A 25,569-nucleotide genomic window follows, 5' to 3' on the forward strand; every position below is an offset into this window, starting at 1 on the left:
TGCCCGGCCTCCCCTTTGCATGAATCGGGGTGCTCGGGGCGGGATGGGGGGAGCTGGGGCTGAGCACCACGTCTTGTCCCCAGCGAGAAAAGCGGTGGAGTGTCTCCTCGGGCGGCGGGGAGAAGAGCGCGGCCACGGTGAGTGCCGGAGGCTGGATGGACGTGGGGGGGCTGTGCCCCAGAGCTGGGGGGCTGGCAGCGTGCACGGCGTGCTCTGCAACCCCAATTTATCCCGCAGGACGGGGCCAGCCCCGATGCGCAGCAGCCGCCGGCCGCGCCGCCCAAGCCCTGGAGCACGTTCAAGGCCATGACCTTGGGCTCCCTGCCCAGCGCCCACCGCGACCGCCTGGAGCTGCGCTGCGCCGACTGGGAGGGGCCCTGCCCCGGCCTGGATGCGGCCGACGGCGACTTCCAGACGGAGGTGTGAGCGGGGAACCCGGCGCCCTGCCCGCTGCCACCTTCACCCGGGGGCACCCCGCAGCAGGAGCAGCCCGGAGACGCCGCCTTCGCTCCGTCCTCCTCCTCCTCCTCGCTCCGGGGGGGTCCCCGCCTGTGGCCGTGCGGTTCCTCCTCCCCGCTGCTCCCCTTCCCGGGACGTGGGTGCAGAGGGGGGCCACGCGCACCCCCACGCACCCTCACCGATCACTTGCGCACCCGCTCGGCACCCGCCCGGCCGCCCAGGCCCTGGCATCTCCGTTTTTTTTCTACCGGGACGTTTCTTCACGCAGTGCACCGTGTGCACGCGCGCGCGCGCGGCGGCCCCGGGCACCCCCGTGGCCGGGCGCCTTCGCCCCGTGGCCGCCCCCCCTCCCAGCCGTCCCCACCGTCCCCTGTCCCCCCCCCCCCCTCCTCTTCCACGGGGCAGGTGCTGTCGTTGTTGGAAATAAAAGTTCACTCTCTGTGGTGCCGTGGGGCCGCGGCCGCCGCCTGCTGCTTCGTGTGCCACGCGCCGGGGTGGGGACGGGGTGACGACGGCCACCCCGTGGGGACCCGGGTCCCCGGCACCCATCCTGCTGGCTGGAGATGAGCCTGCTCCCGTGAGCTGCTGGGCAAAGGAAGCATGGTGTTGCAGGAGCTGAGCCGTAAATTACACGGTAATTAATCTGTGAGTACCTTCGGAGGCAATTAACCTGCAGTCGAAGAGGGAACGTGGGGCACCTTGCGCTGCCCCGGCTGTATCGGGGCTGGGGAAGGAGGGACCCGGCCATGGGGGGAGAGCAAGGGTGGGACCTAAATTTGGGGCAGCCCCCAGGGAGAGGAGCTCGGGGACTGACAAGGTTTGGGCTGAGCTAACTCCTGGTGTGCACCAGGGGCTCAGCACCGCAGCCCCCCAGCAGCAAGCTCTGTCCACCAGGAGGGCTGTGCCGGTGGGAAGCACCCCCTGGGCACGGCTGGGGGGTCCCTGGCAGAAATCCGAACTTCCCTTGGGGCTCATTTTGGCAGGGGCTCGCTTGGCATGGGCTGGGGGGGAGCAGGAAGCACCCCACGGTGCTCCCCTTTTGGACTGGTGCTGTTCCCACGGGGATGAAGCGGGGACCCAGGGTCTCCATAAGGACGCTGCCCCGTTTGGGCTGGTGGTCCCCGAGGTGCTGGTTTGCTCCTCACCTCCGTGGCGGGGCTCTCCAGCTCCCCCCCAGCTCCCCCAGCCTCCCAGTGCCCCACCAGCAGCTTACTGGTTCCCACTGGTGTGTGGCCAGCAGCGGAGTGGTGCCAGGCAGGGGGTGGCTGTGGGCACAGGCGATGCGCACCCAAACGCCCCCAGCCCCTCCCCAAAACAAGGGTCTCTCCTTGGCCCCTGGCTGCCCCATCCCACGCTAATTGCACGGCCCAGCTCATCCCAGTGCTGCCCAGTTTGGGTCTGGGTGCTGGAGGCTGCAGCACTGGGAGCAGGGAAGCAGTGAGCCGGCGCTGGGCTGGGGCCAGCTCCAGTTGTGCAACATCTGGGGGCCACGGGCGGCACTGGGGGGGGGGGGATTGGGGCTGGGGCTGGGGCAGGGGCTCAGCTGCGGGGCTGGGGCTGGGGCTGAGCCCCCCAGGATGGGGCTGGGGGCTCCAGTTCCCACTTGGTGCTGCTCTCTGCTCTCTTGGCCAGCGCTCCTTTTGCTAAGAATAGCAGCCGCCCGTTCCTTGGGAGCCTTCTCTGCCTCCAACCCGTCCCGTGCTTCGGGGGGGGGGGACGGGACCCAGGGCCGGCCCCCGCTCCCTTCTTTCCCTCCCCAGCCCGCCGCAAGAAGCAGCGTCAGGGTTTCCTGGGGCATCTGGTGGCAATTAGCAGCTTTTATTACTCATGGAGACGCCATATGCGGTGAGGGAACCGAGCCCGCCCCAGCGGCGCAGGATCCTGGGGGGACGGAGAGGGGGCTGGGGGGGGTTCGTGGTGCTGGCAGCCGTCTATGGGGTCGGGGGTGCGCAAGGAGAGGGTCACCAGCCCCAAATCCTGCGGTGGGCAGGGGGGTTTGTGGCTCCGGGAGGTGCCCAGAGGCTGGGGGCAGCGGGCCCAAAGCTGGGTGCGTGTGGGGGAGATTTGGGGGGGGGAGCAGAGCAGGTTGGAGAGCGCCGGAGCCATTTTCCATCTGCAGCTTCCATCTGAGCCGCTGCGCTCCACGGAGCCGCTCCCCCTGCCAAAAAAACGCTCGGTTTTGGGGGGCGGAAACGATGGAGAAAACACTCGGCGGGCGGCACGGAAAGTTCCTCGCCTGGCTTCCCGGCGCCTCCTTCCCGGCGCTTCCACCAAAAAAAGGGGGAAAGCTGCTGCTGCTTTAGTGCTGCTGCTGCAGCCGCTCGCTGCCAGCCTGGAAAGGAGCCCCCTGAGCCGCTTCCTTCCCGGCAAAAATTGGAATTTGGGTTTTTTTTTTTTTTTGCCCAGAGCGGTGCCTGAATCCCCGCCGAGCCGCAGGAATTCCCTCCCGCGCCCGGCCTGCCTGCGCCGTGCGGGGCTGCGGGAGCGAGGCCGAGCCGCGGGATGCCCCGATCCCAGGCAAATTGTCTCAAGCTTTTGGAAATTGCAGGGCTCTGTCTCCGGATCGGGTTTCTTGGCCGCTGGCGCTGCTGTTTCTTGGAAATTCAGCTTGCCTCGGCATTTTCCATGGCGGGCCGGGGGGCAGGGGCCCACGGTCTTTTCCCATCCTTGCTCCCCGTGCCTGTTCCCGTCCCCCTGGGCACGGCCAGGATGGGGCCCGGTGCTGAGGAGTTTGGGTTGCTGCTCCAGGGGCTGCCAGCACGGGCTGGAGGCAACTTCACCCCCTTTGCAGAGCTCCAGGCCATCGGCACGGGGGAGAATTTGGCAGAGCGGGGCAAGAAACCAGCCCTGAGCCCGCACCCAGTGCTGGGGGAGCAGGATCCGGACTGGGATGGGGTCTCTGCACTGGGGTCCCTGTGTGCCACCAGTGTGACAACCTGCTGGAGGGGGAAACTGAGGCACGGGAGGAGCAGCGTGAGGGATGACGGCCAGCCCCAAAGTGACCCGCAGCTGAATTTGAGGGTGCTGGGAGCTGCTGGCTGTGCCGGCATCACCAGGGGGTGAGAGGAGGGGGTGAGGCTGCCCCTGGAGACCCCGCAGTGCCCACCACAAGGTTCACAAACCCTGCTCCTGCTCCTGCTCCTGCTCCTGCTCCTGCTCCTGCTCGCGCCCTGCGTTTGGCACTGCCGGCAGGCCTTGAATGGCGAAGATCTCCGGGTGAATAATTGCCCAATAAAAAGGAATTATGAAAGTTTCGTTATGTTTCATAGCCACTTGCTTTAATTAGCCTTAATTACTCCAGTAGGTGACTCGCAGACGAATCGAGCGCCCCGTCCCCGCATCTCGGGGATAAATGGCAGAGCCCAGGCGCGCCCCGGACGCGGCGCTCGCTTGGTTTGCCCGCGACAGCTTATTTACTGTGGGCTGAATAAATATCAGTTGTTAATTAGAGCGCGTTTATTGAGATGCATGCGTCCCTAACACACATTTGTAAAGCTTCAGTGTAAATAGATTCATCATCATTTGGGAGGAGAGCGGCTGAGCAGGGGCACGGCGGCACCGCGCCGCGCCGGGGGAGAGGGAGGGACACAGGGGACAACCACGGCTGCTCTGCGGCCCCCAAACCCCAACCCTTGTGGGTCGGTGGCTGCCCTGGCTGGGCCCGCTCCCTGCCCATTTTCTGCCTGTTTCAAGCCCATTTCCTACCTGGGGGGGCTTCAGTGGAAAGCCATCAGCTCTCAAGACAAGGAGCCCGGACAGCCGCAGGGACCCGATCCCAGAGCTCAGCCGAGCTCCAGCCCCAGGCACCTCGTCCCCAGGTCCCCAGGCAGTGGGGACGCTCTGCCAGCTCTGTGGGGTCTGGCACGAACCTGGGATGTCCCACGGGTGCAGGAGCATCCCAGGAGGACTCCCTTCACCCCCCACCGCTGGCTGTTCTGGCCAGCACCCGCTGCCACTGGGGCCAGCACCGGAGTCCCCCCTGTGCCCTGGTGACCCCCAATGCCCCAGTGACCCCCGTGTCCTGGTGTCCCCCCATGCCCTGGTGTCCCCCTTGTGCCTTGGTGTCCACCAGTGCCCCGGTGTCCCCCCGTGCCCTCGTGTCCCCGTGCAGCCGAGGGGATGCTCCCCAGGGATGGGGGCCAGGGGCCGGGCCGAGCCCCCCCAGATTTGGGGGCGGCGGTTCCAGGCGCCCCGACGGGGGACGGAAAAGGAGGAAGAGGAGGAGGAGGAGGGCGAGGAGGAGGGCGGGGAGGCGAAAGCGGGCGGCGGCTCGGGTCCCCCCGCCCCGGGCAGGGGAAGAGGAGGGCGGGCAGCGGCTGGGGGGCGGCTCGGACCCCCCCCCCCCCGGCAGGAGGCGGGGAAGGCGGTGAGGGCGGCTCGGCACGGCACGGCACGGCACGGCACGGCACGGCTCCCAGCGCCCCGGGCCGGAGGGAGCCGCGGAGCCGCCCCCGCCGCCGCCCCCCCCGAGCCCCGCAGGTGAGCCCCGGGGGGCTGCAGGGGGCAGGGGGGGGGCGCGTCCCGCTCCGCCGGGCACCGGGCGAGGAAATTCTCCGGAGGGAGCCCCGAGGGGTCGGGGGGCGCGGGGGGAGCAAAGAGGGGGGCGTAGAGCCGGGGGGTAAAGCTGGAGCGCAGGGGGATAAAGGAAGGGGGCAGGGGGATAACGCCGGGCCGTAAAGCTGGGGCGCACGGGAATAAAGTTGGGGTGCAGGGGGATAAAGCCAGGGAATAAAGCCGGGGTGCAGGGGAATAAAGTCGGGGTGCAGGGGAATAAAACTGGGGTGCTGGGGGTCCTGCACCGCCGAGCCCGGGGCCGAGGGCGCAGCGGGGAGCGGAGCCGAGCGTCTCCGGTCCGTCCCGGCGCCGGCTGCCTGCAGCCCTGCCTTGCCTCGTGGCAGGAAGCAGGCAGGAGGGAGGCCAGGTCGGGGTGACCTGAGGGGTTTTGGGGCACCCCAGGGGGCTGGGAGTGAAATGGGATGGAACAAAACCTGCCCGGGGGTCCGGAGCAGGAGGCACCAGGGGCTCTGGGGCGCCTCGGCCCCTGCGTTTCTGCAGTTTCGGTGTAAATTTGGATGCCGGGGTTGACAGGTTGGGTTGCACCCCCTGAGTGCTGGGGCCTTGGGGCTTGTCAAGTCCCCAAAGGCTGCCCGAGCCGTGGCCGAGTGGCTCAGAGCCTCCTCCACATCGGTGGCTTTGCTGGCAGCATCCCAGCATGGGATGGCTTGGGGCTCAGCCGGTGCCCCCCACGTGCCTGTCTCACTGTGCCCCATCTCTGCTTCCAGGCAGCCGTGTTGGCCCCGAAACGCTGCCCGGAGCACCATGAGGGGGCTCTGGGCCCTTGTGCTTGGGGGGCTCATCAGTGCCTGCCAGGGGAAGGAGCAGCCACAGGCAGAAGGTAAGAGGCACCGAGAGCGAGGGTGCGGGGTCTGCATGGGAACTGTCCCATCCCTCCTCGCCTGTCCATGGGCCCCTGGGGAGATGAGGGAAGGGATGGGAGGGCAAGGAATCGGGGGGCAGAGGTGGCTGGGGACCACCGTGACCGTGCCGGGTCCCCACGTGCTGGCACCTCTCTCTGGGCAGCAGGGCAGGCTGCGTGCACCGCTCCCTGCGCGCGCGCCGGCTGCGCAGGCTCCGGGGTTTCGCTCGGCATCCCGGGCGGGCACGGGGCCAGGGCGAGCCCAGCCAGCCCCGCCGTGAGGAACCAGCCCGGGGACACCCCGTTCCCGCCCGCAGCACCGGGAACACCCCGCGGGCTGTGCCGAGGGGTGATGGAAGGAGTGGGTTTGGCCACGCTCCGGCCGCGGGGCGCTCGCTGCCAGCTGGCCGGGACGGCGGCTCCATCCAGCAGCGCCTGCGGGATCAGCAAGGGCTGCTCGGGGCAGTGGCGAGGATGCACGGAGCTGTCGAGTTTGGCCTCCTGCTGCAAGGTTTGGCCACGGTGCACGGCAGGAGCAGAGGGCTTGGGGCTGTCCCCAGCCGATGGGGATGGGTGGGTGACAGCAAAGCCATCGAGGGTCCCTGCTGAGCCGTCCCCGGCCGTGCGTGGGTCACAGCGTGGGGCGGCTCGGGGCGAGTTCGAGGCGGATGGCGGGGAGGAGCTGCTGGCAACGAGGCCGTGGTTGCATCAGTTTTTGCGGGGGCGGAGTGGGGCCTCGTCCCGGCAGGGCCCGGGCCGTGCGGGTGGCTGCGGTCCCTTCGGCACAGCCGGGGTGCCCGGGGTGGCCGAGCCCCATCGGCACGGCCGGAGCGCCTGGGTCCGGCCTTTCCCAGTGGTTTCCATGCCAGAGCTGTGAGCTCACGGCCGAGGCCCCGTTCCACGGAGCAGGAGGGGGCCCCACGTCAGAGCAGGGAGCAGTGCACGCCTCTCCTGCGCAGCCCCCCGTGGCACGGCCGTGCCGGCGTGGGCGGCCGCGTGCCGCTCTGCCGAGGTCCTGGCACAGCGCAGGGGGTGCCCAGCTGGGGCTGTGCGAGGGACCTGCGCTGGGAAACGAGGGCCTCCCGGTGAGGGGAAGCAGTGTCAGGGCTGGGACAGCTTCAAAGCAGACAGCACCCGGGCTGAGGCGTGTTTCGCCAGCTGCCCCCTGACCCAAACGCGATGATCTCAGCGCGAGGGAGCTCTGCGTCCGGCACCAAGCGTGCTGTGGGGCTGGTCACAGCAGCACGAGCGAGTGCTCAGCCTCGAGGAGAGGCACCGTGGGGGTGCCGGGTCCCGGGCAGAGGCAAAGGGACCGGAGCTGGCCTCGGGGTGGGGGCGGTGAACGGTCAGGGGCTGCTCCGGGGCCGGTGCGCGCACGGAGACGCAACAAAGTCCTCGTTCAATACCCCCTTGTTTCCTCCCCTGTCTCATGCCTCCCAACATCTGGTAGCATCCAGCGGAGGTGGATTCCTGCTGCCGGAGCAGCAAGAGATCAGGGAAGCGCTGAGCAGCGCTGGCTTCCCTGTGGTCAGGGCTGACACAACGTTTCCTGCTGTCCCCGTTCCCCGCGGGCCCTGCTCAGCGCTGCTCGGCGCCTCGCCATCACCTCGCCGTCCCCTGGCCTGTCCCCACGTGCCACCAGCTCCGAGGACGCCAGCAGGATGAGATGGGATGGGACGGGATGGCCACCAGGCAGCTCTGGGCGCCGTCTCCCCGCCGTGGGTGGCCGCGGTGCCTGGCTGCTGTCCTGATGCCGATCCCAGGCGCGGGGCTGTTTTGAGGCGAAACGCGCCGCGACTGGGAAAAGCATTTCACCTGGGAAGCTCGCTGTGGGAAACGGCCGGGGCCAGGGCTGAGCTCAGGGTTCGTCTGGTCAAAACATCCAGCTCTGCTCCTGGCGGGTGCTTTGCGAGGCGCTGGAGCCGCCGTGGGAGCGGCGTCTGCTGGATCCGCGCTGCCCTGCGCCTGCCAGCGAGCGGTGCCGGGGGCTGGTGTGAGATCCTCACCGTGTACCCGGCCCGGAGCACAGCCTCCCCATGGCCCTGGGGACACCGGTGACCCGGCGGTTTGCCTTGCAGGGGAGCTGTGCCCGCAGCTCTGGGACGAGGACATGGTCGGGGACAAGTATGAGAACGTAACGGGTAAGGAAGCGGGGCCCGACTGCGGGATGGGCTCTGCGCCCTGCCCGGGGAGGCTCAGCCTCGGCACCCGCACCCTGACCACCTCTCACCGCCTCCTCCCCGGTCCCTGCCCGCAGGTTTTAACCTGATCAAGCGGTTCGACCTGCTGAAGATCTCCTCCATCAAGAAAGTGCGTGGCCTGCGGGGCCCGGCGGTGCTGCGGCTGGGCGCGGTGCCGCTGGTGCAGCCCACGCGGTGAGTGCGGGGGGCTCGCGGGGTCCCCCCACATCCCACGGTGCTCCCACCTGCTGCTCCCCCGGCTCACCCCAGCCACTCCACATGTAGGACCTGGCCTTTGCAGCCCTGTGCTGCGTGGGCGAGGGTGGGCAGTAAATACAGCGGGGCTGGAGGGCCCAGGGGGACACAGAGGTGCCGGGGGCGCAGCGCTGGGCTGCCCGAGCCACCTTTCTCCTCGAAAGTAAATCACGGGCTGAAGCAGCTCGGTGGGCTGCGGCCAGCCCTTACGCAACCGCCGCGCTGTGGATGCTCTGTGTTTGCTCTCCTCAACTTGGCAGGAGCTGGCCGGGGTCTAGACGAGCTCACAGGGCTGCGCAGCGCCGAGCAGGGGCTGCCGGCTGCGCTGGGGGAGCCGTGCAGAGCCCAGCCTGCAGCTCCGCTGTCTCCATCGCATCCTGTCCACCCGTGCCCCAGGCTCTGCTTCTCTCCCCCCTCGCCCCCACCCCGTGCCAACCCGCGGGGCTGGCAGCATCCCTGCCAGCGTGGCGGGTGGGAGAGCGTCCACGGCCCGGGGAGCAGCGCAGGAAGCGGCTCCTGCAGGAAGCGGCTGCGGTTTGCACGCCTGATTTGCACGCCCGCCTCCCCCGGCACGCCTGGCCCCGCGCTGCTCCGGGGCTGGCACGAGGCTGTGCTGGGAAAGGGGGGGTCCCCGAGGGGGCTCGGAGTGAGGGGGCACCGCGGGGAGGAGGAGACCCAGCCCTGGCTCCTGACATGGGCAGCTGAGTCCTCAGATGGCTTTTAGATGGCCGATGCTCCGGGCTGGTGTTGCTCTTGGCCGGGTGCTTGTGGCAGCCCAGAGCCAGTTTTTGGGAGCGCTCAGCACAGGGATAGCCCCAGCAGGCAGGGTGCGAGCCTTGTCCAGGCACCCATGGGTGCCCCTCTGCCCCGCTCCCACCCCTCAGTGCCCAGCAAGGACAACCCTGTGCCCCGCAGAGGGTCCAGCCCACCCCACACAGCCACCTTGGTGCTGCTCCAGGGCAGTGGCTTGGAAAATCGCTGGTGGAGCCGAGGCTGGGAGCAGAGCGGAGCCCGGAGCAAAGATTTCCAGTGGTGGAGCGAGCTGCGGGCACGGGCATGGCCGGGGGGAGTAGGGGGGCACTGCCTCGTGCCCATTGCATCCACGGAGCCTCCATCCCCTGGGCTCGGGGGCTTGCTCCCGGCTGCATGGTGCCAAAGGTCCCCGGGACAGGCTGGGCTGCGTGGGGATGCTGCTGCTGCTCCCGGGGGAGCCCGGGGCGAGCTCCTGTGCCTGGCGGGGCGGGGGGAGCATCCCCGGCGTTTGTCTCGTGTTCAGCTCCTGTTGCACAAGCGCTGGCTCCTCTCGCAGCCCGAGCCCACGTGCGTCCCGTCGGAGACACAAACAGCTCCCGGGCCAGCCCGCACCGCCCCGGGGCTGCGCTCCCCGGCCTGGTTTTGGGGCTGGAGCCCTCCCCACGGCACAGGCAGCGGGGTCAGGGGGGGTCTCTCTCCGTGGTGCCACCCGTGGGGCTGTTGGGGACCTGGTGCTGGAGGTGCCCTGGGGGCTCCGGGGCTGACGCTGCCCCCCGGGCTCGGTGCCCCCGTGCCCCCTGACGCCTGTCCCCGCAGGCAGGTGTTCCCCCGCGGGCTGCCCCCCGAATTCAGCCTCGTCCTCACCTTGCTGCTGAAGAAGAACAGCACCGGGGAGCACTGGTACCTCTTCCAGGTCACCGACCGCCAGGGCTACCCCCAGGTACAGCCCTGGGGACACGAGGGGGGCGCACGGTGGCGAGGGGACCTCCGGGCGCCACCGACCACCCCCGAGCACCGCGTCCCCTCTCTGCCCAGCTCTCCCTGGCCGTGCACGGCCCCGAGAAGAGCCTGGAGTTCCAAGCCAGGGCTCCGGGGACCACGTTTGTCAGCACGGTGTTCGCGGGGAAGGCCGTCTCCTCGCTGTTCGACGGGCGCTGGCACAAGGTGGTGGTGGCCGTGCAGAGCCGCGCCGTCTCCCTGCACCTCGACTGCGGCTCCATCTCCTCCAAGCCCCTGGCGCCGCGGCGAGCGCTGGCCCCGGAGGGCAACGCCTTCCTGGGCTTGGATGCCGCCCGTGGGACCCCGATTCGGGTGAGAACCCCCGTGGGGATGCGGGTGTGGGGTCCGGTGTGGGGTCTGGGTCTCATCCCGCTGCCCCTTCCCGCTGCAGTTCGACCTCCAGCAGGCTCACATCTACTGCGACGCCAAGCTGGCCCGGCAGGAGGGGTGCTGCGAGATTTCGGCCAGCGGGGTGAGTGCCCAGGGGGAAACTGAGGCACGGCGAGCTCAGCTGTCCCCTGAGGGTCACTTTTTGGGGCCGTGGAGGAGCGGAGCAGGGAAACTCCACACCCCGCACCCCTGGGCACGGTGCGGGGCGCATCCACTTGAAGGGCGCTGGGTGCCCGAGCGGGGCTGTGGCTCCGGGCACCCCCCTGACCCCTTTTTTCTCTCTCTCCCTGCAGTGCCAGCCCGAAGCACCCAAGACGCGGCGCCAGGCGGAGCTGATGCAGAGCAGCAACCTGATCGAGCTGTCGCCCCAGCAGCCGCAGGGCCGGGTGTACACGCGCTGCTTCTGCCTGGAGGAGCCGCTGGGCTCGGTGAGGCCGCGGCACGAAGCCACGCCGGGTTCCTCCCCTGGAAAAGCCCGGCCTCACTTTTTCCACTGTCTGGGATGCTGCCGGGAGCGAGGGGGAAGGCTGCTGGCTGCCTGCCCGGGGCTCAGCCCGCACCCCCCCCCCGAGGGATGTGGGGCGGGGAGGTGGCACCCGTGGGTGCGCTGGGTGGGGGAACCTAGGGACGCACGGGGAGGCGCCACCCTGGGGCGCTCTGCTCTCTCCGCAGGAGCCAGCGAGGGCCAAGGAAAGGAGCAGCCTGAAGGGAGATCACGGGGAGAAGGTGAGGGGAGGTGGGCGAGGGGGTCCCAGCCCCGTGGTCCCGCTCCCAGCTCAGCCCCTGCTCCTCTCCCCCCTTCCTCCGCCGCCCTCGGGCGCTTTCCGCGGCTGCGGTGCCGTCAGGAAGCGGCTCCGTCTGCTCCCCCGAGCAGGAATTCAGGCCCCACTTGCTCTCGGCCGCTGCTGGAGCGAGCCCAACGGCAGCTCAGGGCCTCTTTGTTCCCTCCGAGCTGCTGCAGAGCTGGGAAACGTCCCCAGCACACCCCGTGCCCTGCGCCCACGCCGCCCCTGCTCCCACGTCGGGCTCCTGCCGGGCACCCCCGGGGCGCAGCCGGGTCCCGTGGCACGGGCTGGGGGTCGGAGAGGGGGGCAGCTGGAGCCTGCCCAGCTTGGCTTCTCACCCCCTGCTCCTTTTTCCTTCCCAACAGGGCTACAGGGGTCCGCCGGGGACACGCAGCGAGGAGGTGAGGCGGGAGGGGAGCCCCGGGGTGCCCCCAGCCCTGCCGGGAGCGCGCTGGAGCGGCCGCCTTGGCTCGGCGGAGCTGTGGTCAAGCCACAAAGCCGCAGGGAGAGCCCGTGCCAGGCCAGGCTCTCTCCTCTCCTCCCCGGGGAGGCTGAAAAAAACATTTCCTCGGGTTTCCCTTCGCCCTGGGTGAAGTGGGGGAGCCCCGTGGGTCGGGGGTGCGTGGGCAGCGGCCGTGGGCTTGTGTGGGGAGGGGGTGCCAGCACCATGTCCGTCTCTTTCAGTGCCCCCCCTGCTCGCCACGGACGTCTCCGGCCAACGTGAGTGCCCTGGGCAGCACCGGGAGCGGGGGGCACTGCCTGGTGGGGGTTTTGGGGACATCTGGGGACATTTGGGGACAGGGCGATGGGAGGAAGGGGGATGTAGGGAGGGAGGTCGGTGCGCCCCCTGGGGTGCCGGGTGCTCTGTGCCACCTCCGTGCTCTCTCCCCAGGTCACGCTTGGTCCCCCAGGACCCAAGGTAGGTTTGTGCCCCCCCCCAGCTCCAGGACCCCCAGCTGGCTCCCCCCTGAGCCAGGGGCACACATGGGGACAGCAGTGTCACACCTCGCCCCCTCTTCCTCTTGCAGGGAGGGAAGGGTGAGCGCGGCCTGCCCGGCTCCTACGGCACCAAAGGGGAGAAAGGCGAGCGTGTGAGTGCCCCCAGCAGCCCCCCCCACCCCACCCAGGGGTGCTCTGGCCCGTGGGGACCCCCCTGCCCCGCATAAATGAGCCACGTCCCCCCCCTGACCCACCTCCTCTCTTCCTGCAGGGTGCTGACTGCGTGCGCACAGACCCCGGTGGCCCCGTGCAGGTGAGACCCCAACCCACCCTCAGCACCCCCCCCAGGGTCCCAGCACCCCCCCCAGGGTCCCAGCACCCCCTCACCACCCTCCCCTTCTCTCCCCAGTGCGCCGAGGGGCCGCAGGGCGAGAAGGGGCAGCGCGGAGAGGCGGTGAGTGATGCCGGGGCTCCCAAATTTGCTTTGTGCACGCACCCTGTGCAGGGCTGGGGGTCCCCGGGGTCCCTCTGACGCTGCCCCCTCTCTGTCCCACCACGCAGGGGCTGCCGGGGGCGGTGGGTGCCGACGGGGAGAAGGTGAGGACAGCGCTGGGGACGTCTGGGCACGAGCTGGGTCCTCGCCGTCGGGGTTTGGGGACCTGCGGAGCCCAGCGGGGTCCCCGAGGGGTTTGGGAGGTGGCAGCGGTGACACCCGTCTGTCCCCCAGGGCCAGAAGGGTGAGAAGGGCGACGGGGGACTCCAGGGCAAGCCGGGCCGCCCGGGCCGTGATGTGAGTAGCTCCGGTTGTGGGGCAGGCTGTGGGGCAGGAGGGTCCAGCACCATCCTGCCCCGTGCCACGCACGGCGCTCACCCCGCTCCCGTCCCCACCAGGGCCGGCCCGGAGAGATCTGCGTGGTGGGCCCCAAGGGCCAGAAGGTAACTGGGGGAACTGGGAGGGCTCGGGGCACCCAGGAGCAGCGCCGGCACGGAAAATCCTTGGTTTTTAGGGCGACCCCGGCCTCGTGGGACCCGAGGGGCTGGCGGGAGAGCCGGGGCCACCGGGCAAACCGGGCTCACCGGGGATCGGCTTTCCGGGGAAGCCGGTAAGGGGCCGTGCCATGGGGGGGGGCGAGATGCCCCGTGGGGCTGACGGGGGGTGACAGCAGAGCTGATGCCATCCTCTGTCCTGTTCAGGGCGACCCCGGTGGCCCCCCAGGTCTGAAAGGAGAAAAGGTGAGGAGGGGGCGTACGGAGGGCGCTGGCTGCGCTCCCCGATTTATGGGGCTGGAGAGGAACAGATGGGAGATGGGGGGGCTGGGGGGGGGTTTTGGGGCTGTGGTTTCCACCTCTCCAGGCTCAGGCTCTGCCGTTTCTGGCTGCAGGGCAGCTCGGGAGCTCCTGGACCCGGCGGCCCGCCTGGGACACCCGTGAGTACCGAGAGCTCGGAGCCAAAGCCGGGGTCAGAGCCGGGTTTCCTGGCTCGGGGCCGGGGCTGCCTGGCCGGAGCGGGGCTGGGATCCCAGCCCGGCTCGGGAAGGGCTTTGGGGGCTGGGACCGACCCCACAGAACCCTCAGGGGCTTGGGGAAAGTGGGTTTAGGATGGGCAGAGCTGCAGCGAGCCCACCCCACAACCCCAGCCCCTGCCTTCATCCCACAGGGGCCACCCGGCGCTCTGGGGCCGAAAGGAGCCAAGGTGGGTGCAGGGTGGCCCGGAGGGGGGCTGCGCCCACCCCCTGGGCTGGGAGGCTGCTGGGGGCACCTTGGGGACCTTGGGGACCCCCCCGAGGTGCCAGCCTGGGGCTGTCCCTCACCGTCCCCTCTCGGCAGGGCGAGCCATGTGAGCCGTGCCCCACGGTCCCCGCGGGGACGCTCGGCACCGTCGGGCTCCCGGGGGAACCCGGACCCCGGGGGGAGCCTGGGCTGCCCGGCAAGGACGGGGTCTCGGTGAGTCTGGGGGTTGTTGGGGGGCGTGTGGGGGGGTCTTCTCCACATCCCTAAACCTTCCTCTTCGTTTCCCTGCCCGCAGGACAGGCCTGGCCCCGCAGGACCCAAAGGGGACAGGGTAGGTGGCGCGGGGCTCTTTGGGGCAGGGTGGTGCCGAGGAGCATCCAGCCCGTCCCAACCCCAATCCTTCCTCCCCAGGGAGACCCCGGCATCCACGGCATGAAGGGGGAGAAGGTGAGTGTCCGTCCCGCCGTCCCCATGTCCCGCTGTCCCACCCGGCGTGGGGACAGCCCCCCCCGGGCTCAGCGGGTGACCCCGAACCCCCCCCCCGATTGTGCCGTCTCCGCGCCCCTCGCAGGGGGACTCCTGCCTGTCCTGCGACGCCCGCGTCCTCGCCGCGCTGCTGCGGGAGCCCCCCAAGGGGCACGAGGGCGAGCCGGCACCACTGCTGGTGAGTTCACGGGGCTGAGACCCCCCCCCAAAGCCCCCCAGAGCCCCCCCAGCCCCGCTGAACCCCGTGTCCGTGTCTGTGGGTGCTGGAGCTGTGACCTTTCCACAGGGTGCCACAATCCTCCCCGGGCTGGCTGGCATCAAGGGCGAGAAGGTGGGTGACCCCCCCATGGGACGTGGGGACCCCCCCCGTGGGATGTGGGTGACCCCCCCCCGGTGGGAGACGTGCGCCCCCCCCCCCAGGGGCTGAGGGCACCCCCCGGGGGCCGGATCCTGACCCCAATATCTTTCAGGGTGCTGGCGGCCAGGAGGGTCCCGCGGGCAGCCCGGTGAGTTTTTGGGGGGGGGGGCAGCACGGAGCTGGGTGGGGGGCTCACGGGGGGCGCAGGGCTGTGTGGCCTCATCTCTGCCCTTGCAGGGGCTCCCGGGGGATAAGGGCGAGCCAGGAGTGCAAGGACTGAAAGGAGAGAAGGTGAGAGCTGGGAAGTGTCCCCGCGCTGTCCCTGGGGGTCCCCAAGCAGGCGCTGACCCGGCTGTGTCCCCCCCCCCCACAGGGTGAGCCCTGCGGGCAGTGCCCCCCGGCCCCGCAGGCGCTGGAAGGGGCAGGGACGGTGCTGGCTGTGCCGGGAGCACCGGGGCAGCGGGGCAGGGACGGGCCCCCCGGCAGAGCGGTGAGTGCCCCCCCACCCCTTCCCCGTGCCCGTGGGGTCCCCGTTTTGGGACCGGGGGCGTTTGGGGTGCCTGGGTACATTTGGGGTGCTCGGGGACGTCGTGACCCTGATGGCTTTGTTTCCCCAGGGCAAACCTGGTGACAGCGGCCAGAAAGGGCAGAAGGTGAGAGGGGATGGAGACGGGGTCCCGGTGGCAAACCGGGGGTGCGGAGGGGGCTGTGGGGTGGGGGGGATGCTGACGCCCCCCCTCCCCGTGCCCTCTTTTTTGCCAGGGGGCCGCGGGCAGCCCCGGGGACCCGGGGGTACCGGGCATGGACGGGCTCCCGGGGCTGGCGGGGGAGCCGGGCATCAGGGGGCCGGCCGGCCCCAAAGGCGAGAAGGTGAGGACCCCACAGAGGTGGGGAGGACCCCAACACCCTGTCCTACCCCCCCCCCATCCCCTCACCGCCCCAAACTCCTTTTTTCTGCTCTTTCCTCCTCAGGGAGACTCCTGCGAGCCGTGCCCCGTGCTGCAGGGGCAGCTCTCGGGTATGGGGGGCATCCCGGGACGACCCGGGGCCAAAGGGGACCCCGGCACCCCGGGCACCGGCCAGCCTGGCAGACCCGTGAGTGCCCCCACCCCGCGGTGACCCCATAGCCCCGCGGTGACCCCCCCAGCCCCACGGTGACCCCATAGCCCCGCGGTGACCGAGCTGTGTTGTAGGGCAAGCCGGGGCTGCCGGGGATCCGAGGTCCCGCCGGGCCCAAGGGGCTGCAGGTGAGTGGGGTGCATGGGGTGGGTTGGGGGGGGGCGCACGGGGACGTTCACTGCCCCCCCCCGCCCCCGTTCTCTGCAGGGCGAGCCGGGAGAGCAGGGGATCGGCCAGCCGGGACCAAAGGTGGGTGTGTGGTGCCATGGGGTGCCGTGGGGTGCCGTTTGGTGCCGTTTGGTGCCGTTTGGTGCCGTTTGGTGCCGTTTGGTGCCGTTTGGTGCCGTGCCAGGCACCTCTCCCTCTCTCTTTCCCCCCCCCCCAGGGAGAGCCCGGCAGCACCGGACCACCCGGGACCCCCGTAAGTGTCCCTCTGGGATCCCAGTGACCCCCCCCTCACATTGCAAACGGTGACGGCGTGGCCCCGGGGACGGGGCTGTCACCGCTGCTCGCTGGGGAGACCTAATGGCACCTCCCGCCCCCAGGGACCCCCCGGAGCACAGGGCCCCCCAGGAATGGCAGCAGAGAAAGGAGCCAAGGTAAAAGCGGCGCCCCCCCCCCGAGCCCTCCCCTCATTGAGGGGGGGCTGTGCCACCCCCTCAACAAGCCTGTCCCGGGGTCACATCCCCCCCTGGGCACACCGTGGTGCTGGGGCACGGCGCGGTGCCACGTCCCCCCCCACCCTGCCTCATGTCCCTGAGCACGGTGCTGGTGCCCCCCCCAGCCCCCTGTGCCCCCCCCCGCAGCTCCTGCTCTCCTTTCCCCACAGGGATCTCCGGGTCCCAAAGGTGCCGTGGGCCCCCCCGGGCCACCAGGACCCAGCGTCACCGGGCCACCGGTAGGTCCTGCCCCATATGGGGGGGGGACACACACACACACTTTGCCATCCCCCCCCCCCCCAGCCCCTTGGTGCCAGCTGAGCCCAGGGCCGACCTTCCTCACGCTCCTCTTCCTCGCAGGGCCCCGAGGGGCAGCGGGGGCTCCCGGGGGTGCCCGGCTCCAGCGGGCTGCCGGTGGGTACGGGACTTGGGGGGGGGACACGGTGGGGGCCGGGGGACCCCTCGCTAAATCCATCCGTGCCTTTCCCCCTCGCAGGGAGAGAAGGGCGCCCAGGGCGAGAAGGTGAGCGGGTGCCGGGGTGGGAACGGGGTGGCCCCCCCAATTTTTGCCCCCCCCCCATCCTTTTCCCTCACCTCCTTTTCCTGCAGGGGGACCCCGGGGAGTGCTCCTGCCCCCCCAGCCCTCGCCAGGACCCCAACCACGCCGGGATGCCGGTGAGTGCCCGCGGGTGCCAACCCCAGCCCCATCCCCGTGGCTTTGTGCCCCCCCCCTTGAGCATCCTCCCTTTTTTTTCTCCCACCCCCCCCAGGGAGCCCCCGGGCTCTGGACCGGGATGTCCTGGCAGCCGCAGCCGGGTCCCCAGGTGGGTGCCGTCCCCGCAGCCCCCCCCCCAACCGGCCCCACCACTGCCTCACCGCCCATCTCTGCTTCTTTTTTGGGGTTGCTGCAGGGTCCCCCCGGAGCTCCCGGCCCCCCCGGCCCTCCCGGTGCCCCCGGCCGCCAGGTGAGCCGTGGGATTTGGAGCAGCAGCAGCAGCGTGCACGGGGCGGGGGGGGGGGGGGGGGTCGGGTCCTGCCCCGCTTTTTGGTGATGGGGGCGGGTGCCCAAGCTCTCTCCTTGGCTCTAGGGGGTCCCAGGACACAACGGCTTGCCGGGGCTGCCAGGACCGGCTGGAGACCTGGTAGGTGGGGGCTGTGCCCCGTGGCCCCCCCACCCTGCACCCTCTGGGGAGCGGGGAGCACCCCCTGTCCCCTCCCGTCCCCTCTCTTCCCGCGTCCCTTGCAGGGGCCGTTGGCTGTGATGGCCGAGAGGAACATCGAGGTGCTGAAGGTGAGTGCCCTGGGGGTCTCCGGGTGATGCCCACCCCCCGTTTGGGGACCCCTGAGCCCCTTGGGGTGCCGCTGACCCCCCCCATCTCCCCCCAGAACATCTGCGGGGACTGCGCCCAGCTGCAGGCGGCCTTGGAAGCGCCCGGCGGCGTCAAGGGGGAGAAGGGGGACAGGGGCATGCCGGGCGCCCCCGGCAGCGAGGGCTGTGCTCGGGTGAGTATTCGCCCACCTCCGGGCTCCTGGAAGCCCCCTGGAAGTGGTGGTGGTGGTCCCGGGAGGGGGGGGGCAAACAGCGGGGGTGCTCCCGAGGGCATCAGCTTCTGGCGCGGCGGTGCACAGCAGCGGGCGCACGCAGGGCTGGGCACGCTCGGGGCACCCCATGGGCACGCTGAGGGAACACTTTGGGCACGCTCTGGGCACGCTTGTGCCTTCATCCCATCCAGGATGGGGGTCCCAGGGGGGTCGGGGGGGGGCACAGCCTCATCCCGAGCCGCACGCAGGGTGCGGCGCTGCGCCCCCGGGGCTCTCCGTGGCGCGGGGCGGCCCCCGGGTGACTTTGGGTTTTTTTCCAGTGCTTTGCCCAGTTCCCGAGGGCCGAGGAGGCTCGGGTGAGTGACCCCTGGCACCGAAGGCCTTTTGGGGTGCTTGGCGGGGCTTGGCGGGGCCGTGCCGTGGGTTGTGGGGTGTGTGGGGGGGTGGGGGGGGGACACACATCCATCCCCGCTGCTGACCCCGTGCCGCTCCCCGCAGGGCGACAGCCCCGACCCCGATTGCGCAGGAGACCCCGGGCTCCCCGGTGCCCCGGGCATCCCCGGAGAGAGAGGCGAGCAGGTGGGTGCCCCCCCCGTGCTGCTGGAAGCCGTGGGTGTCCCCCCCCCCCCGTGGTGCCATCTGACGGCTCCCGTCCCTCCCCAGGGCCCACCAGGACTTCGGGGACCCCCAGGGCCACCGGGCCCCATCGTAAGTACCCGCGCCGGGGCTTGGGGGGGTGCTGGGTTGTGCCAGCACCGCGTCGCAGCGCCGGGGGGGGGGGGCTCGGAGCCTCTGCTGTCGACCCCCCAGGGGGTCCCAGCGCCCCGCCACGAGGCCCTGGTGATGGGCAGAGGCCCAGGAGCGTCGCAGCCGCCCCCCCCCGTGGGGCTGGAGATGGAGACGAGGGCGCTGCCGGCCCCGGCACGGAGCAGGAACCCCGTCCGGATGGGGTCGAGGTGGCCCCCAGCGGGGGGTGCTCCGCGGCACCCCAAGGGCTCAGCCTCGTCCTCGGGGCGGGGGGGGGGGGACGTTTCGGGGCCGTGACGTCCCTGTTTCTCCCCTCAGGGCCCCCCAGGCTTCCCTGGAACGCAGGGCGCACCCGGACTGCCCGTAAGGACCAGCACGGCCCCGCTCTGTGCCGTCTGTCGCTGCCGCTTGGTTTTTGGCTGTGCCCCCCCCCCCGTGTCCGTGTGTGTCCCCCCCCCCCAAACCCCCAAACACCCCACGGCACCGGGCAGCGACCCCCTGGGAGCAGCCTCCCCCAGCTTTTCTCATTTCACCCCCCCCCCTCATTTCACCACATCTCCATCCCCTGCTTCCCATCTCCATCCGGGGGGGGCTCCCGGTGGGCTCAGGCTCAGGAAGGGGCACCCCGGATTTGGCAACCTGGGCCCCCCCCCGCCGGTGCCGGATCCCTCCCCGGCACGGGGCTGGGTGTGCCGGGTGTCCCGGTGTGCCCCGGCACGGCACAGCCCCCCCAGGAGGGCTGGGTGCCCCCCCCCCCCCCTCCAGGCACCCTAATGTTGCCCCCAACCCTCCTGGGGGCACGGGGGGCTCCTCCTCACGCCCCCCCTCCCCGGCGCCTGACTCCCCCAGGAGCAGCCTCCGTCCATCTCCATCATCTTCATCATCTCCATCATCTCCATCCTCATCCTCACCCTTCCTCCCGGTGGCAGCGGGGGGGGGGGGCAGCGGCTGTCCCGTGGTGGTGGCTCCGTGCGGATCCTGTCCTGCTGCTGTCCCCTCGCCTCCCCCCCCCCCACCACCCTAAATGTCACCGTAACAGCTCCGTCCGGCCGGGGGGGGGTCTCTCTGTGGTGGTCTCTCTGCGGTGTCAGCCTGTCCTGTCCAGCCTCCAGCACCTCGGCACCACGTAACCCCCCCACTAACCCCCCCCCCCCCGGTGCGCCACCGAGCCTGGGGGCTCCTGGCTGTCACCCGTGTCACCGTGTCACCCGTGTCACTGTGTCACCCGTGTCTTGTGTGCCCCGGGAGGACGGGGGGGCAGCGGGTGCCCCCCCATGGGCTGAAGGTGCCCTGGGCACTGGTGGGTGCTGGTAGGGGGGCACCCATGTGCAGCCCCCCCCCCCCCTGTGCAGGGCTCTTTGGAGCCCCCGGGGGTCCTGGCACAGGGTTGGGGGGCGCAGCAGCAGTAGGGGGGGGGCCTGGGGTGTGTGCAGGGGGCAGGTCGCAGCCCCCGGGGGGGCTCCAGGCAGGGTCCGTGGGAGCGCCCCCCCCCCCAGAACCTCTCCTCTTCCCCTCCAAGGGTCTCCAGGGGGAGCGCGGCCCCGCAGGGCTGGCCGGAGCCAAAGGGGAGCCGGTGAGTGGGGGCACCCCGGGGTGGGGGTGGGGGGGTGGGGGGGGGTCTGGGGGGGGCAGGGTACACCCTGCGGGCTCTGGGTGCTCGCCTGGGGGGGTCGCAGGCGGCTCAGCTCCATCCTCCCCCCACAGGGACCTCCAGGGCAGCCCGGATACCCCGGTGCCACGGGCCCCCCCGGCCTGCCCGTGAGTACTGCAGCCCCCCACCACCCCCCCTGTGTCCCCTCTACCCCCCCATGTCCCCTCTGCCCCCCCCCATGTCCCCTCTGCCCCCCCATGCCCCCCCATGTCCCCCCATCCCCCCTCTATCCCCCCGTGCCCCCCCATACCCCATGCGCACCCCATATCCCCCCTCGTCCCACACGGGACCCCCATTTCCTTCCCCCCCCCCCAGGGCATCAAAGGCGAGCGAGGCTACGTGGGCCCCCCCGGGGAGAAAGGGGAACCGGTGAGTGGGGGCCGTGCCCCCCAGCACGGGGCAGCGGGGCCGGGGGCTCCCCCGGGTGCCCCCCTCTCCGCGGGCACGGGGTTGGGGTCCCTGCAGCCACCCCCCCCCCTCTGAGCCCTCCCCTCTTTTTTTTCCAGGGCCCCCCCGGCTTGGACGGCCTCCCCGGTGCTGTAGGGCCAGCGGTAGGTGCGGGGATGTGTGTGGGGGGGCACAATTTTGGCCCTGGGGACCCCCCAAATTTTGGCTATGGCGCTCACGTCCCCGGCTCTCCCGCAGGGACCGAGGGGCGAGCGGGGGCTCCCGGGCAGCTCCGGCGAGAAGGGCGACCAGGTGAGCGTCCCCCAGGGACCCCATCCCCACAACCCCGACCCTACAACCCCGGCCCTACAACCCCGTCCCCCCCCAGCCTCGTCCCCGGCTCCCCCCGGGGTGCCCGGGACCCCCGTTTGTGGGGCAGGACGCGCTCAGCCCCCCTCTCTCTTTAGGGTTTCCAGGGCCAGCCCGGCTTCCCGGGGCCACCCGTAAGTCCGTCCTATAGGGCTGGGGGGGGGGGCGCAGAGTGGGGTGACCCCAAGACCCCGTGCTGGGGCCGTCGGTGCCCCCATGGGGTCGGGGGGCGAGCTGGGGAGGGGTCCAGGGGGCAGTGCCACGGGATGGGGCGCAGGGGGGCAACCCCGATGGAACGGGTTTGGGGTGGGAGGGGGGCACGAGGGGGGGGGTTTGTCCGCCCCATATGACCACGGCTCCTCTCCTCAGGGCCCCCCCGGCTTCCCGGGGAAGGTCGGCCCCGCCGGACCCCCGGGACCTGCGGCCGAAAAGGTGAGCGCAGGGGGGGGGGGGGGCGGTGGTGGCACCGCGGGGTCACCTCGGGTCACCCCTGACCTTGACCTTGACCTTGACCTTGACCCTGACCCCCCCCCGCCACCGTGGTCCCCGCAGGGCAGCGAGGGCATGCGTGGACCCACGGGCATGCCGGGCCCCCCCGGCCCCCCCGGCCCCCCGGGCATCCAGGTAAGGGCTCCCCGTGCCCACCCTGGGGGCTTTTCAGCTCTCCCCTCCCTGCTGCTGCTCTCTGGGGACCCCCCCACCCCAAAAAGAGGTGCTGGGGGTCACGGCCCCCCCTCCGAGCCCCCCCCCTTGTCCCCGCAGGGCCCCGCTGGCTTGGAGGGACTGGACGGCAAGGACGGCAAACCGGGGCCGCGGGTGAGGTGCTGGGCTCTGTAGGGTCCTGGGGGACCCCCCCTGCGCCCCCCCCCACCCCAGGGACATCCCCAATGTCTTTTTCTCCCTAGGGTGACCCCGGCCCCCCCGGCCCCCCCGGGATGATGGGCCCCCCGGTGAGTGCTGCCTTTCCCTGTCCCCCTCCCGGTGCCCGGTGGGTGCCCCGTGAGCCGTGCCGGTGTGCCCCCCCCCCCCCCCAATTGGCTCTGCACCCCCACCCCAAAATCCTCCCCTCTCCTCTCTTCTCCCCCCACAGGGCTTTAAGGGCAAACCGGGGCACCCAGGACTCCCCGGCCCCAAGGTGGGTGCTGGCACGGGGGGGTCCCCGATGTCCCCGATGGGGTGGCGGTGACCCCAATATGGGGACAGCCCCGGGGACCCCGGTGCTGGGGGGGGGGGGGGGGGCGTCCCGGTGCCACCCTGCCCCCGCTGTCCCTTTGTCCTTGCAGGGTGACTGCGGCAAACCCGGCCCCCCGGGGAGCACCGGACGGCCGGGGGCCGAGGTGAGGAATTTGGGGAGGGGGGGGGGGAACACGGGAACCCAGCGCTGGATGGGTCCCGTGCCCCCCCCCCACCCCGTTCACCCCGCTGCTTTCCGCAGGGCGACCCCGGCCCCATGGGACCCCAAGGCCGGCAGGGACCCCCGGGGCTCATCGTAAGTGGCTCCGACCCAACTGGGAGCACTGGGACGGTGTGGGGGGGGCTATGGGGCCCCGTCCCCGGGGTGGGGGGGCTTCACCCCAGGCTGAAACCCCGCTCTGTGTCCCCAGGGACCCCCTGGCAGCCCGGGGCAGCCGGGTCCCGCTGGCCTCGCCGGAGTGGTGAGTACCCATGGGGTGCCCCGCGGTGACCCCACAGGGGGCTGGGGGGCACGGGATGGGGCCGGGGGACGTGGTGGCTGTGTCCCGTCCCCCCCATGGTGGTGGCCGTCCCCATCCCCTGCTGCCCCCTCCCCACACACCCGGCTCCATCCCATAGGGGCTGAAGGGCGAGCGCGGCTCGGCGGGGGACCGAGGGCTACCGGGGATGCCGGGACAACCGGGACCACCGGGACACCCCGGCCCACCGGTGAGGGGGGGGGGGACATAAAATAGGGGGGGGGGACCTTACAGGGCCCATCTCACACCTCCCCAATCCCATTCCTGCAGGGGGAACTGGGGCCGGACGGACCCAGCGGTAAAGAGGTAGGAGAGGAGAGGGGCTGCGCGGCCCAGGGGACCCCCGGGACAGCCCTGCCACCCCCCTCCCCTCTGTGTCCCCCCCCCCAGGGCCCCCCAGGAAAACCCGGCACCGCGGGACCCGCCGGCCAGAAGGTGAGGGCAGAGCCCGGCTGCGATGCTGCCGTCACCCCGAGACCCCCCGAGACCCCCGTTATGGGGTCGGGGGGGGGATGGCCCCCGTTGACCCCCGTCCCCGCAGGGTGAAGCCGGATCCCCTGGAGAGCGAGGGTACCCCGGGGAGAAGGGCAGAGCCGGCGCCCCGGGGGGGCCGGGGAAAAGCGGCTCCATGGGGCCCGTGGGGCTGCGGGGTCCCGCCGGGGAGAGGGGCCCCCCCGGCTCCCCGGGACCCGCGGGCAGCCCCGGGCTGCCGGGACCCCCGGGGATGATGGTAAGTGGGGTTTTTTTTTTTTTTTTTTTTTTTTTTGGGGGGTGGGGGGGCGCAGAGCTGGGGGCTCGGTGGCCGCGACCCGTCCCGTTTGTGTGTGTGTCCCCCCCCCCCCAGGGGGACGTGGTGAATTACGACGAGATCAAGAGGTTCATCCAGCAGGAGATGAGCAAAATGTTTGACGGTAACGGGGTTTCGACGGTAACGGGGGGTTTTTTTGGGGGGGGTGAGGACCCCCCCAGGACCCCCATTTTTCCCCCCCTCCCTCATGGCCCCCCCCGATCCCCGCTGAGGCGCGTGTCCCCGCAGAGCGCATGGCGTACTACACCTCCCGGCTGCATTTCCCCGTGGAGATGGTGGCGGCCCCGGGCAGACCGGGACCCCCGGGCAAGGACGGGCTCCCCGGCCGGCCGGGACCCCCCGGTTCTCCGGGGATGCCGGGGCAAATCGGCAGAGAGGGGCGGCAGGGAGTGCCGGGCATGAGGGGTAGGTGGCGCCCGCGGTGTCCCCAAAGTCCCCAAAAACTGGGGTGGCCCCAAAACTGGGGTGTCCCTAAGCAGTGGGGTGTCCCCAGGCTCTAGGGTGTCCCCAAGCACTGGGGTGTCTCCAAGCACCAGGGTGTCCCCAGACTCTGGGTTGTCCCCAAGAACTGGGGCGTCCCTGAGCACCAGGGTGTCCCCAAGAACTGGGGTGTTCCTAAACACCGGGGTGTCCCCAAGCACTGGGATGTCCACGAGCACTGGGATGTCCCCAGGCACCAGGGTGTCCCCGAGCACTGGGGTGTCCCCAAGAACTGGGGCATTCCTAAGCACCAGGGTGTCCCCAAGAACCGGGGTGTCCCTGAGCACCAGGGTGTCCCCAGACTCTGGGTTGTCCCCAAGCACTGGGGTGTCCCCAGGCTCTAGGGTGTCCCCATGCACCAGGGTGTCCCTGAGCACCGGGGTGTCCCCAAGAACTAGGGTGTCCCCAGACATCAGAATGTCCCCAAGCACCAGGGTGTCCCCAGACTCCGGGTTGTCCCCAAGAACCGGGGCATCCCTGAGCACCGGGTTGTCCCCGAGCACCGGGGTGACCCCAGGCACTGGAGTGTCCCCAAACACCCCCCGTGCCGGGGTCTCACCCTCCTCCCCTCTCCCCCAGGAGAACCGGGCGCCAAAGGAGAGAAAGGGGAGAAAGGCGTGGGGATGATGGGGGACAGCGGCCCCCCGGGACCCCCAGGTGAGCCCCCCACCCGCCCCCACCCTCCTGCTGGGCACCGCCCGCCCCGTGCCACCTTCCTCCCCCTCTTTTTTCCCCTCGCAGGCCCCCAGGGACCACCGGGCTACGGGAAGATGGGGCCACCGGGCCCCGTGGGCCAGCAGGGCATCCCCGGTATCCCCGGCCCCCCGGGGGCCACGGGACCCCCGGGCAAAACCGGGCACTGCAGCCCGGCCGAGTGCATGGGCGCCCTGCCCGTGGAGCAGCCCCTTTTCCAACCCAAAAACGCCAAGGGGCCCTTCGGTTGAGCCGGCGCCGGGCGCCGCCCGCTGCTGGATTTATTCTTGCCCCCGTTTTCCAGGGGGCTGCGGCGCTCCCCGGGGGGCTCGGGGGGCTCAGGGGGTGCGGGGGGGTGGCTGTGGGGCGGGTGGATCCTGCCCCGATGAAATACAGCCGAGTGCTGCCCCACGCGTGGCTCCTCTCGTGGTGTGTCTGCTGTGGCCCCGTGTCCCCATGTCCCCATGTCCCCATCCATGTCCTTGTCCCCATGTCCCCATCCGTGTCCCTGTCCCCATTCCTGTCCCCGTTCCTGTGCATGGGGCTGAGGCCAGAGCCCTGCTCCCATCCTGATGGTGGTGATAATGGTGGTGGTGGTGGTGGTGATGATGGTGATGGTGGTGGTGATGGGGATGATGATGGGGGTGATGG

At 71.0% G+C, this 25,569-nt stretch overlaps 2 protein-coding genes across 2 annotated transcripts in view; both read left to right on the plus strand.

The window, feature by feature from the left end:
- ADGRB2 (adhesion G protein-coupled receptor B2) overlaps window positions 1–834 on the plus strand; it is an 82,478-nt gene extending 81,644 nt beyond the window's left edge. The window contains exons 30-31 of the mRNA XM_082777636.1: window positions 84–137; window positions 238–834. Of these exons, the coding sequence (XP_082633762.1) occupies window positions 84–137; window positions 238–426 (243 nt within the window). The 3' untranslated portion in view covers window positions 427–834. The remainder of the gene's footprint in view (window positions 1–83; window positions 138–237) is intronic.
- A 4,004-nt stretch (window positions 835–4,838) lies between these two features.
- Window positions 4,839–25,280, plus strand: COL16A1 (collagen type XVI alpha 1 chain). The gene is made up of 72 exons (XM_082777350.1): window positions 4,839–4,938; window positions 5,742–5,854; window positions 7,954–8,016; window positions 8,133–8,250; window positions 9,880–10,003; window positions 10,099–10,374; window positions 10,454–10,534; window positions 10,746–10,880; window positions 11,125–11,178; window positions 11,603–11,638; window positions 11,922–11,957; window positions 12,130–12,156; window positions 12,266–12,328; window positions 12,448–12,489; window positions 12,586–12,630; window positions 12,738–12,773; window positions 12,904–12,966; window positions 13,068–13,112; window positions 13,184–13,279; window positions 13,371–13,409; window positions 13,559–13,603; window positions 13,834–13,869; window positions 14,004–14,120; window positions 14,203–14,238; window positions 14,319–14,354; window positions 14,479–14,571; window positions 14,680–14,724; window positions 14,864–14,899; window positions 14,989–15,042; window positions 15,125–15,241; window positions 15,369–15,404; window positions 15,514–15,621; window positions 15,724–15,846; window positions 15,945–15,998; window positions 16,078–16,119; window positions 16,256–16,291; window positions 16,416–16,469; window positions 16,700–16,768; window positions 16,890–16,943; window positions 17,026–17,052; window positions 17,139–17,204; window positions 17,300–17,353; window positions 17,441–17,494; window positions 17,618–17,671; window positions 17,776–17,820; window positions 17,916–18,032; window positions 18,392–18,427; window positions 18,570–18,650; window positions 18,735–18,779; window positions 19,137–19,181; window positions 20,338–20,391; window positions 20,523–20,576; window positions 20,785–20,838; window positions 20,976–21,020; window positions 21,115–21,168; window positions 21,324–21,359; window positions 21,595–21,657; window positions 21,778–21,849; window positions 21,988–22,041; window positions 22,131–22,175; window positions 22,316–22,360; window positions 22,509–22,562; window positions 22,661–22,714; window positions 22,830–22,880; window positions 23,038–23,127; window positions 23,208–23,243; window positions 23,328–23,372; window positions 23,479–23,667; window positions 23,782–23,848; window positions 23,974–24,150; window positions 24,805–24,882; window positions 24,967–25,280. Exons 2-72 carry the CDS (start codon window positions 5,779–5,781, stop codon window positions 25,167–25,169), a joined length of 4,890 nt encoding a protein of 1,629 aa, XP_082633476.1. The 5' UTR covers window positions 4,839–4,938; window positions 5,742–5,778; the 3' UTR covers window positions 25,170–25,280.
- The last annotated feature ends 289 nt before the right edge of the window (window positions 25,281–25,569 follow it).

The sequence above is a fragment of the Aythya marila genome (assembly GCF_965140915.1).
Source record: "Aythya marila genome assembly, chromosome: 22".
Classification (NCBI taxonomy): domain Eukaryota; kingdom Metazoa; phylum Chordata; class Aves; order Anseriformes; family Anatidae; genus Aythya; species Aythya marila.